The sequence below is a fragment of the Capsicum annuum genome, chromosome 12 (genome assembly GCF_002878395.1).
Source record: "Capsicum annuum cultivar UCD-10X-F1 chromosome 12, UCD10Xv1.1, whole genome shotgun sequence".
Taxonomy (NCBI): Eukaryota; Viridiplantae; Streptophyta; class Magnoliopsida; order Solanales; family Solanaceae; genus Capsicum; species Capsicum annuum.
This window is the reverse complement of record NC_061122.1, coordinates 207,745,011-207,757,234: the sequence shown is the minus strand read 5'-3', so window position 1 is coordinate 207,757,234 and position 12,224 is coordinate 207,745,011. Positions and strand designations below refer to the sequence as shown.

Below are 12,224 nucleotides of genomic sequence, written 5' to 3'. Positions count from 1 at the left end.
TCCTCATTCAAAAGATAATTCAAGTCGAATGCCGAACACATCTCATATTTAAGTTGCAAGTACTCCTATTTTGTGTTCATAAAGGACAAAGTCTACGCATGCATGAAGCATGATAGACTAATCGATTCCAAATGAAATAATCCTTGAAAAATAAGAAGCAAATAATCATAATAAAAAGGCAATGTGCTCTTGAAGAACCTATGACATAATACTTCATGAAACCTTATGAGAGGTTCAGGTACCTGAAAAATAATGAAGTGATGAGATCTCAAAATGTTATGTCATACTGTGAACCGATATGAAATGATATATCATCAATGATATCTTTGATACAATATTGGCGCAATATTCTAAAAGATTATGAGAATCTGAATTCTACGTTTATTTAAGCATGCTGGCGTAGAAATATTTATCAAGTGACATGAAAGGATGCATCTTGGTAAGTGTAAAATTTATTTGATTTGTAGTCCAGACACTTGAAGATGTCGCATATGACATGTTAAATATTGTCACTTGACAAAATTCATATGAAACTTTCTAAGGATTCAAAATGTTTGAAGCATATATTCTGGAAAACTTATTTAGAATCCTTATATTGTATAAGCTTATAGCTTAAAAATCATTAAAACTCTTGGAGAGTTTTCAAAAGCAAATAGATTATTTGCTGAAATAAGAAATATACCAATTTGGATTGGTTATGAAGTACCATATCTTAGTACAATTGACGCACTCATGTATCTTGTAAAATACTACAAGACCCAATATAGCCTTTCGCTCAATTTGTTAGCAAGGTATAGTTCTACTCCTACTAGGAAACATCGAAATGAGATCAAACACATGAGCTTGTTTTATTCTAAAGATTGCAGTCTCGATCTTATTGATTAAGCTGATGTTGGGTACTTATCTGATCCGCATAAAGCTTGATCTCAAACAGGCTATATGTTCATATGTGGTGGTACTGCCATATTTTGGAGATATACAAAGTAGTCTATCGTAGCCACTTCATCGAATCATGCTGAGATTATAGCTATTCATGAAGCAAGCCGAGAGTGTGTGTGGTTGAGGCCCATAATACATCTCATTCGAGAAAAATGTTATTTGAAATGTGACAATGTACCCACAGTTTTATACAGAGATAATGCAGTATGCATAACACCTCTTAAGGGAAGATTTATAAAAGGAGATAGAATGAAGCACACTTCATCAAAATTTTTCTACATACATGAGCTACAAAAGAATGGTGATATTAACATGCAACAGATTCGTTCAAGTAACAATGTGGCTGATTTATTCACTAAATCTTCACCAGTTGCAACTTTCAAGAAGATGGTGCACAAGATCGGGATGCAAAGGTTCAAGGATGCTCTCATTAGGGGGAGTTTATACGCGTTGTACTCTTTTTCCCTTTGAAGGTTTTGTACCACCGAATTTTCCTTGTAAGATTTTTAATGAGGCAGCCGAAAGGCGTATTGTTAGAGATGTGTACTATTTTTCCTTCACTATATTTTTTTTCACTGGTTTTTTTCTAGTAAGGTTTTAACGAGGCACATTATCTATCTAAACATTCAAGGGGTAGTGTTATAAATGTATTTACATTATAGTGAATGTCTATCAAGATCTATCAAGATTTAGTTGATATCTATGAGGATTTGAAGTATCTGTCTTTTAGTCAGAAACTAGGAGTATTTTTCTCTATAAAGCCGAAATGCGTATTGTTAGAGATGTGTACTATTTTTCCTTCACTAGATTTTTTTCCACTGAATTTTTTCTAGTAAGGTTTTAACGAGGCACATTATCTATCTACACATTCAAGGGGAGTGTTATAAATGTATTTACATTATAGTGAATGTCTATCAAGAACTATCAAGATTTAGTTGATATCTATGAAGATTTGAAGTATGTGTCTTTTAGTTAGAAATTAAGAGTATTTTCCTCTATAAATAGAGGGGCTCCTTCATTGTAAATTATCACTCATGAAAAATAAAAATTACTCTCTCTATTTTCTCTACTCTTCTTCTTTATTCTTTATTATTTTATAACAACTTGTTATTTTTCATAATTTTATTCTTTATTATTTTATAACAACTTGTTATGTTTCATAATTATGAAACAATTATTATAAAAGTTATAATTATAGCCCATAATTGTTGCTTTTGAAATTTTCCCTTTCATCAAAATCCTTCATAACCCAAGCCTAAGCCAATCCTACGAATTGATAAAGCAAAGAGAAGGGTAAAGTTAGTCATTTCACTTCACAATTCCACCAGTCGCCTATATAAGTCTCTTGCTACAAATATTAGGGTATAAAAGCCCCAAATCACTTCCCTCTCTTCGACCAAAAAATTCCTCTCTCTCGATATCTCTCCCTCTTCAATCGTAACTCTCCTTTCACAATTCATCAATTGATTTTTATTATTTATTTATTTTTACATAATTTAATCCTATTATTGGTTGAAAAAAAATATGTTTTTCATTTTGAGCTGATTTTTATTATTATTTTTTTGTGCAGATCGTGAAAAAGGATTTGGAGAATGGCTACGTTTGAGCTGTATAGGAGGTCTACAATTGGGATGTGTTTGACTGAAACGCTTGATGAGATGGTTTCGAACGGGATTCTTAGCCCCGAACACGCAATTCAAGTGCTCGTTCAGTTTGATAAGGTACTATTTTGTTTCCATCTAGGAATTTTAAGTCATGGTATTTCTGTATTATTTTGTGTCCTGGGTAGAAATTTAGTATGCAAAAATAAATAGAAATTGAGTTAAGTTTTGTGCACTGTGTATAAAATATTCTAAATTATTAGGTAAACTTGATTGCTATTGCAGGTTACTCAAGTTTTTACATAAAAAATGAAATAAAAAATGAAAAAAAAAATGGGTAACCTTCAATAGCAGGTAAGTTTACCTGATAGTGCACAAAACTTAAATTCATAGAGATTATGGTGTAATTTTGTTTGGCACTGGTGAGAGCAGCATAAGGCTGGCAACGGACCGGAACCGGTACCGCTGGACTGGTTTGACTGGAACCGGAACCGGTATGGAACTGCCTTACCGAATTTGTTGCCGGAACCGGTGTTACCGGAACCGGAATACCGGACTTTTTTGCTTCCAACGCACCGGTCCGTTGGTTACCGGTGTGGAACTGGTTCGGACCGGAACGACACCGGAGCTATACCGGAATTTCCGGAGCTGGTAACGTTATGTACAGTTCTTTACAGTTTTTTTTCTTTTTAATTTAAATTATATATATGTTAACTTATATAATTTATATAATAAGTTAATATAATATTAATATGTTTAAGTTATTATATTTAAGTTAAGTTAAGTTAAATTTATATAATAAGTTAATATAATATTAATAAGTTTAAGTTATTATATTTAAGTTAAGTTTAAGTTATTATATTAACTTAAGTTTAAGTTAATATAATATTTTTAATAATTTAAAAGAGTCTTTGCTGCCAAGTGCTAACCAGTCCAATTCCAAAAAAAAATAAAAAATAGTAACGGTCTTCAGTCTTCACGTCGCCGGACCGGAACCGGTACTGGAATTTTTGGATGGTTCGCACCGGTACCGTATTCCGGACCATTGGTTACCGGTATACCAGTACCGGAACGTCACCGGAAACGGAGTAAATGGACCGGACCGTTGCCAGCCTTAGAGCAGCAGCTCAAAAGCGAAAGGGTGTTCAAACTTGCAATATGAGCCCGAAGGGGGATGTTCTATCGAAAACAACCTCTCTACTTCATCTGACGTAGTGGTATGGACAGCGTACACGTTACCTTCTCAAACCCCACTTGGTGGGAATACACTGTATATGTTGTTGTTGGTGGTGGTGTGATTTTGTTTAGAAATTATTCGACTATGTTTATGGATTAAGAGCCTGTTTGGATTGGCTTATCTAAGATGATTTTAATCCAAAATAGTTTTGAATACTTTTGTTGTGTTTGGGAAAGACTAACAAGTGTTTTTAAGCCAAAGAAACCAAAATAAGACAAAAGCTCATCCAAACAGGCTCTAGGTCTAGTGTGATGTGGCCAAACCCGCAGCCCAAGCATAACGTCTTCTGTTACATTTAATCTCCAGGATTTTAGTAGCGGTTGGCCAAGATTTTAGGAGGCTAAAAGTGCTTATTTAAGAAAATTAAATAGAAATTGTGGTGTAATTTTGTTTGGAAATTGTCCAACTATTTTTATGGGTTAATATCTTGTTCTGATTGGTTTATTTTAGGTGATTTTAAGCCAAAATAGCTTTTAAGCACTTTTGTACTGTTCAGGAAAGATTACAATGTGCTTATAAGTTTTAATCACTTATTTTATTTAATCTCCAGGATTTTAGTATGCCGTTTGGTCAAGATTTGGGTGGCTAAAAGTGCTTTTTTTTTTTTTTTTTCCAGCAAGTGCTTATTTTGAAAAAATGAGGTGTTTGGCCAAGCTTTTGAGTGGGGAATAGTAGGTAGAAGATGTTTGACGTTTTCAGATGCTAGTGGTTGCTGTTTTTAGAAGCTAGCTGAAGCTGTCTTTCATAAACCAAGAAAAGTAGTATTTTCCGAAAAACACTTTTTTTAAAAGTATTTTTGAGAAAAGTACACTTAAAAAAGCACTTTTAGAAAGTTTGGCAAAACACTAATTGTTGTTTTGAAAGTGCTTTTTAAATTTATTGGTCAAATGACAAGTACAAGTTGCTCCTCATCAAAAGATTTTTTTTTTCTGAAAAGCACTTTTAAGCTGATTTTAGAAGTTTGCCCAAACAGGCTATAAGTCAAAGAGCCTGGGACCTCATTGCATCCACTACTATTTTGTGTTACTGGGTTCAAAGTTGAAAGTTAAATTATATCTTTTGGACAATGGTTCAACTATTTATATGGTTGAAGTCTGGCAATCTATTCAGTATTCTGTAAGCGTGTACTGACCCTGATATGCCTGTGTATATGTACATACCAATACAAATAATCTAGTTCTAAAGTCGTGAATAATAGTGAAAACTTCTTTTATTGTTTGGATTTCTTGGCTTTAGGCTATATTTATCATTTATGCTGTTGCAATGCAGTCAATGACTGAAGCTTTGGAGACTCAAGTGAAAAGCAAGGTTACTATTAAGGTACGTATAATTTTCTTTCTTATGTCCTGTTTGTGTGTCAATTTATATCCATATTATGAGTTCATGCAGATAATATTCATTGGATCAGTTTCATGATTTACTTAATTAAGAATCACTAACTCTTTTTTAGCTTTCTGTGTCTTTTTTATAAATTTGAAAAATTGCTAGATGATTTAATTTACTGGTAGCAGTGATTGAATCTGTCTCTGTTAGCTTTATTCAAAATGACAGAAGATAAAGAAGCCGATTACATCATCCGTGTGTCTGTTTACATTTGTCAGATGAGGTGATGTAACAATATTTTCATTTGTCCAGCCTAAGGAGTCGCGGCATTATAAGTAGGTGTTGTCAATAAAGTATATCACTTCATTAAGATAATCCACATTGTCCTGTTAATGTGGGAGTGCAAAGGCTATTGTCCTATATTCGTCACTTGGTCTGGACTCGAAATAAGATATTGAACTTGGGACGTTATTTACCAATGAGCAACAATTCTCTAAATTTCACATATGTGGTGCTGGTAGTAGCTTGTTTTTTGTTAAGATGTCTTTGGCATCTCAAATAGTTTCACCATCTATAGAAATGTGTGTGCCTCATTATTGGAAAGTTTAGGATATCAACTGGTTCCCCTCATTCCCAACACCATCGATGAGTTTGAATAATGTTTTTCTAGAACAAAACAAAAAGCGTAGGTAGGTAACGCTCAGACTTTGTTTGATTTGATTACCTAGAAATCACCTAGGGTCTGTTGGCAAATGGTTTGAAACTCTGTGGATAATGTGACTGCCCCAATATTACTTTTGATTATTCCAGAAATGGTGCTCTGTTATCGCTGTCAGTAGATAAGCAAGCGTTACTTTTCTCATATGATGATGAGAAATGATGTCTGTGGAAAGGATGATCTTTAGCCTGTTACTTAGAAAATGCTACATAAGTAATGTGACAGAGGAAAACATCTCTTAAATTGCTAAGCTTGTCTCATTTTAAGATCGACAGTATCTTAGCGAAATTGCTCTGGTCTTTCAAACCAGTCCTCAAAAAACAAGGGGAAAAAGGTGTTTTTGGTTCTCAAAATTGTCAACTTAGAAGCAACTTGTGATGGACTGCATCCTGCAGGATTTCTGTCTTCTTGTGTTGATATAGAGCATATTACTTTTGAGATATTCTTTTTTTTTTATCAGACCAGCAATGGGTACATTGAAATATAGCAGTCGTTCTTAGATCTTTTCCTTGCCTTTTATATTATATAATAAATCAGGCACATATTTTTACAATTCCTTTGTTTAATAACATTTGAGAAGGGACCTCATAAGTATTTCAGTAGCAAAACTTGAGTTATTCCACATGCATCATGTTCATTCCCGTCCATCTGACTGAAGCTTATCGTTCTCCTCAAGGAAAAACAAAAAGATTTGAAGAGGATAAGAGGATTAATCGCTATTTTTATCCCTTTCTTACATGATATGACTGACATCATAAATATCTAGGAGCCAAGTTAGGTTATCTTCATAAAGGAGGATTTCTATTGCCTAGTGATTGCAGTCAGATTGAGGAAGCTGATTCTGTTGATTTGCTTATTCAATAGATATCTACAACACAACAGTAGGAAGTATATCCAATTTGTGTCTCCTGGACATCAGGAGTCATGAAAATCCAACTAAAATGTTTTTTTTTTGGGGAGGAGATGTGGGGTGGCAGTTATCTTAAGTGGTTAAAAGAGGAGAGCAGTCTCTCAGTTGAGGTCCTTCAAGGTAGTGGGAATGGTGGAAGATCGCTTAGTAGCTGAGCTTGAATTAGAAGAAACATTGTTGTAATTTTAACGGCAACTGCGTAGGAGTTCTTTCCTATGATAAAATCGAAATATATAAAGATACTCCACTAAAATGCAATAATCATTCAAGATCTGGTCCTTTACTCGAAATAAAGTGATTTACTGGCTAATCCTTTTTGATGACAAGAAAGACATGACATAAGATTTGAAGTTGTTGTCAACAAGCAAATTTTAAATCACAAATTGTACTACAACCTTTGACTTGATAATTCTCACAATAATGCTAAGGACATACTGCTTTGATTATTATACAACTATCACAATTTAAACTATGGTTGATACCTGAAGCACAAGAGACAGCCACCTTTCTGATTGACTGGACAAAGTATGTTAATATGTAGCCTCCTTGTATAGCTACTGTTTTGCTCTAAATCTCAACTCATGTACTCATTCCATTCCCTTGTTTATTCTATTATCTTTACCCCACATGGCTCTCCACTTTCCATGAGGGCTGCCTTACAAGTTTATGAGTAGAAAGCTATTTTGCAACTTGAAAATAATTGGTAGAAGTACGCACAACCTGTCTTTCACCTGAGTTAAGATGCTAACCAGCTCATTTGGGGAATAGGATAGGATTTGTAACGATACATTTGGAAGTCAAGTATGTGGCCATCCATTTCATCCTAATTTTGTCTTTAGCTTGTAGCTTAATTGGTGGTGTTTGGCCAATTTGTGCACCTAGACTATTACATCTGGTACATACAGCCCCTATTAATACAAGTGACAAGTACCTCTGCCTATAAGACTTAGACAGATAGGATTAAATCACTTAGCTTGCCTCGATTGAGATTTGAATCGTGGTCTTCCATGGTCTTCATTCCAGTTTCATTAACAGTTGACCTCCAGGTCACACTTTTAAAATATGCCCGACCGCTCCTTTAAGTGGGATAAGTGCTCAGATTTCATTAGTTGTGAAATGAGATCTTATGTTCTTGCTTTCTGCAACCTTGAGAAATTAAGTGGAGGGCTTTTGTTATTAGGTCTTTCCTTCTTTTGGTCATCTCTTTGATTCTGCTATAATATCGATGATTAAACTTATTTGTGAAGAATTCTGTCCTCTTGCCAGCAATTTTCGTCTGTCGGGTATTTGAACCCTTTTTATTTGCTTTCATCCTCCTTTAACTATTACTGAATTTTGGCTGCTCATTCTACGATTTTCTGGGGCTTATTAGCATGAAAGTTTCAGGTATATTCTTCTTTTAATTTGAACAACTATGGTTGCAGGGACATCTGCACACCTACAGGTTCTGTGATAATGTGTGGACCTTTATCTTACAAGATGCTGTGTTCAAGAGTGAGGAGTGCCAGGAGACTGTTAACCGCGTCAAGATTGTGGCATGTGACTCGAAGTTGCTCACACAGTGAGAAGACAGCTGATTGAGAGAATTTTCTGTTACAGATTTGCATTTCTATAATTAATGTAGAAATCAACATAAGTCTTGAGAGATGAGGGTGTAGGGGAGGTGTGGTTATATGCATTCTGGGTATATTTCCAGGGTTGCTCTACAATTATATTTGTACAAACCAGCAAGCAGACATCAATAGCTATCCGTAGTCAAACTGTTATCTATATGATGCCAATGTATTGTATGGACCTTTTGTACAATGTTAACTTTAGTATCTCTGACATTGATATGAGCTCAGGAATCAATTTTTCCTATCTGGAACTTTTTATGTTATCTGAAATCCTGAATATGGTTTTTTTTTTTTTTTTTTTGAGTTAATGGTCATAACATACTTGAATTATCACTTTTTCATGAGCTTCGTATCTCAACTATCAGCTGCTTTTCCTACATAAACTATAACTATCTATGTATTAAAACACTGTCTGAAGTTTAGTTATGCAGTAAAACACAAAGTCAAAGGTAACAACTGTTAAGATGTTGTTTCAATGATGACATCAAGTAGATGCAAAAGTCGCATAAGAACTGCAACAAAAAGAAAACCAAGTTAACTCCAATACATGAGGGGCTATTTGCAGCTAAAACAAAGTTGAATAGCTTGCATTATTAGTGCAAATGTTACAATTGAAGTGCAACAAAAAGAAGACTGAGTTAACTCCAATACATGAAAGGCTATTTTCTTGTCATAGAAACTTGGATGTGTATATCGCCTTTTATGCCACAACGGCATAGCGACAAAGAGGGTACCGATATACTTCTTAGCTGAACTTAGTAGGACGTATCAGCAAGTAGAAATTTACACACTCAACGCCTGATAACACTCCGGCATATTCTACATGTATGGCAAAAAGCCAAGTGATTTCGACTCACAAGTCTGCGTGCACATCAGATGCATTATCGCCAAAGCTTTTCAAGTTCACTGGATCCACGGGTTCTTGGCCATTAAGCCTGGAAAGAATCAGCCTTGCTATATTTTCAGCAGCAACAGCACTTGTTTCAATGGTACTAGCTGCATTCTCAAAAGCATTCACATAGTACAAATGGTGACCATCCAAGATGAACGGCGCAAATACCTCAGGAGCATGATAATGCGGATATGCACCCCAGTCTATCTTGACCGTCTCATTTCTCACACTGAAAATCCGATCTAACAAAGCATCATCAAGAGGTTTACGCGAGAACACCTTGTAAGACATATCATCCTCCTTATGTTGCTTAAGAACCGAGATGCTCGAAAAAGGAACATCAGGATTCTCAACAGTGCCCACGAGTTGTGGAACTTCTGATACCGAACCTAAACCAAAATAACCCGGATTTATCACACCTCTAACGAAAGTCGTATAGGTGTGCTGCAATTTCCTCTCGGGGATTGAAATCCCCGGATGAAACTGAATCTTCACCTCATCCAAAGGTGTAGCCACGACTGTTATTCCACATTGATAACTCTTCCCCTTCGTGGTATTGAGGTGGTATGTTTGCTTTATGAACGAAACAGATTCAACTTCTTCATTCAAATGCAATTCGACATCTGAATGACCGATCAATCCAGCAGCCATTTGCCGATTTCCGCCTTCAACTGACCATAAACCCGAACCACATCCAGCTAAAGAAACCGCTCCAGCAAGTCCACTGATACTCACACTTTGCCCGTAATTGATTCTAGTAACAACCGTAACCAGCTCTTCAATCAATCGCCTAGACAAATGAGCATCAATCAACTCCTCGTACAATGTCCTCCTCGTCAGATTATAAAGCCCCGACCATCTAAGCATGTCTTCCACACTAGCAAACACTGGCCGCGACTCAAAACCTTCGTAATACCTCAAAAAATAATTCACAGTGGAGTCTACAAAACTATTCATCCGAAATAGAGACAATCCATATCGAAAGAAAATCAACACCTCATTCGCCAACGACACAATACGTTGTAAAAAACTGAAATTCGAATTGATACTTAATGTCTTGAACGTAAAATCACGTCCGTTCCAGATGCCAAAAGATGAATCGGATTCGGAGGAGGGAGGATTTCTGATGGACAGATTTAGGTACTTCGCGTAATTCAAAGCGTGGTAGTTTTTCGGATGAAGAATCGATGCGCCAGCTTCGAATGTCTCGTTTGAAAGAGTCACTGCTGCTGTGCGTCCTCCGATTATGTTATGTCGTTCGAAGATTCTGATTGTGGTGATGGTTGAGGCGGAGGTGGAGTATGTTCGGAGGAAGTGGGCTACGGAGGAGCCAGCGATTCCGCTGCCGATGATGCAAACAGTTGGAGATGACGATGATGAGTCAACGGTGGTGGCGGCGATGATGATGAGTGGTAAAAGTAGGTGGAGATTCTTCATGGTTTGTATTTTGTATTTGAGGATTTTTGCTTTGATTGATTAGTATTGATGAGTTTGTTGTGTTAGCTAGAACTAGAAGTTGAACTTGGTTGGGGGGATATTGAGAGATTGATTTGTTGAATGTTAGAGAAGGTAGTATATGGATCAAAGTCAATGCTAATTAAGTGATAATGGCGAAAATTTGGAGTTGGAGCCTCGAATACTTTGTACCCGTTTGGCCACGAAAACTTAAAAAAAATAAAAAATTCAAGTTGAATTTAAAGTTGGAGTTAAATTAGAGTTGGAGTTGTGTTTGATATATTTTTTTTAATTTATTTATTTATTTTTTTAAAAAAAATTAAATATAATTTTATGTTTCAACTTTTATAAACTATCAAAATCACCTAACTAAAATTTATATACTGACGGGAAAAGAACACAATTAGCCATTTTTATAAAAATAATTACGTATAGATGGTCATATATTAATGATTTTCAATTATACATATATAATATTTATATTAATAACCATTTTTTCATATTTGAAAATCTTAAATATGGATGTTATATTAACAGATCACTGTTTCTTATTTTTTAGGTAATAAATATTATCTTTCAAATAAATTTATTTTTTTTAGGAATTTATTTAATTTATTTAATTTATTTTCTTTATTTTCCGTTCCTAAAAAATAGGAAATGATGAGTTGTTATTAAAATTTAGGGTGCCGCTAATTTATTTCTTTAATTTTCTTATACATGAAAGATTTTACTGTGTGTGAATAAATTATTTCTATGTAAAACATACTTTGCATATTTATGGTATATTATATCATATACCATAATAAATATATAAATATGCTTAGTATATTTCTTTATACTTTGTATATTTATATATATGTGTATATGGTATATACATGGTCTAAACTTCATATATAACATACTTTGTATATTTATGTTATAAATATGCTTAGTATGTTTCTTAATACTTTGTATATTTATATATGTGTGTATGTGATATATACATGATATACACTTTATAGGTAACATACTTTGTATATTTCTGTTATAAATATAATACTTTATATATTTATGGGTATAAATATAAATAAGCAGTAAAATAATGTCTTAAATAAGAAAAAAAATTAAAATAAGGGAGAAAAATAATGATGAGAGAGAAGAAGAGATATATATTAATTAGGATAGCATTAAGTTTGAAATTATAATTATCTTATTCTTTAAAACTGCAATATACGTAATATTGAAAAAGTAATGCTATAATGAGAGTTTTATGTAAAAATTTAAAAGATTGGAGTTATATGTAATAATAATAAAAGTTGAAATTGGAGTTGGAAAATTGTGAAAATACCAAAAATCTATTTTTCCTTTTCAGAAAAATTTTCCGAGATTATTTTCCAAATTTTCATGACCAAACACCATAATTTTTGACTCCAAAATTTTTTTGTGAAAAAATGGAAAAAAATTTCATGGCCAAATGGACGCTTTGTTTAGCAACTCAACAATTTACTCAAGTACTCCTGCCTTTCACTTTTAGTTATCATTCTCCGTCAACTT

The 12,224-nt window shown here is 34.2% G+C and overlaps 2 protein-coding genes across 2 annotated transcripts; one reads left to right on the top strand and one right to left on the bottom strand.

Annotated features, from left to right (window-relative positions):
- The first annotated feature begins 2,203 nt into the window (after nucleotides 1-2,203).
- Nucleotides 2,204-8,607, top strand: LOC107850615 (transcription initiation factor IIA subunit 2). The gene is made up of 4 exons (XM_016695262.2): nucleotides 2,204-2,376; nucleotides 2,510-2,660; nucleotides 5,047-5,097; nucleotides 8,153-8,607. The coding sequence occupies exons 2-4, from the start codon at nucleotides 2,532-2,534 to the stop codon at nucleotides 8,291-8,293; spliced, it is 321 nt and encodes a 106-aa protein (XP_016550748.1). The 5' UTR covers nucleotides 2,204-2,376; nucleotides 2,510-2,531; the 3' UTR covers nucleotides 8,294-8,607.
- Nucleotides 8,608-8,857: 250 nt separating this feature from the next.
- Nucleotides 8,858-10,885, bottom strand: LOC107850614 (farnesylcysteine lyase). The gene has a single exon (XM_016695261.2). The coding sequence runs from the start codon at nucleotides 10,671-10,673 to the stop codon at nucleotides 9,198-9,200; it is 1,476 nt and encodes a 491-aa protein (XP_016550747.1). The 5' UTR covers nucleotides 10,674-10,885; the 3' UTR covers nucleotides 8,858-9,197.
- Nucleotides 10,886-12,224: the final 1,339 nt, after the last annotated feature.

Coding starts and splice junctions, on each gene's coding strand:
- LOC107850615 (XM_016695262.2), top strand. CDS start 2,532: ATGGCTACGTTTGAGCTGTATAGGAGGTCTACAATTGGGATGTGTTTG. Junction 2,661..5,046: donor TGCTCGTTCAGTTTGATAAG/GTACTATTTTGT, acceptor GTTGCAATGCAG/TCAATGACTGAAGCTTTGGA. Junction 5,098..8,152: donor AAAGCAAGGTTACTATTAAG/GTACGTATAATT, acceptor CTATGGTTGCAG/GGACATCTGCACACCTACAG.
- LOC107850614 (XM_016695261.2), bottom strand. CDS start 10,673: ATGAAGAATCTCCACCTACTTTTACCACTCATCATCATCGCCGCCACC.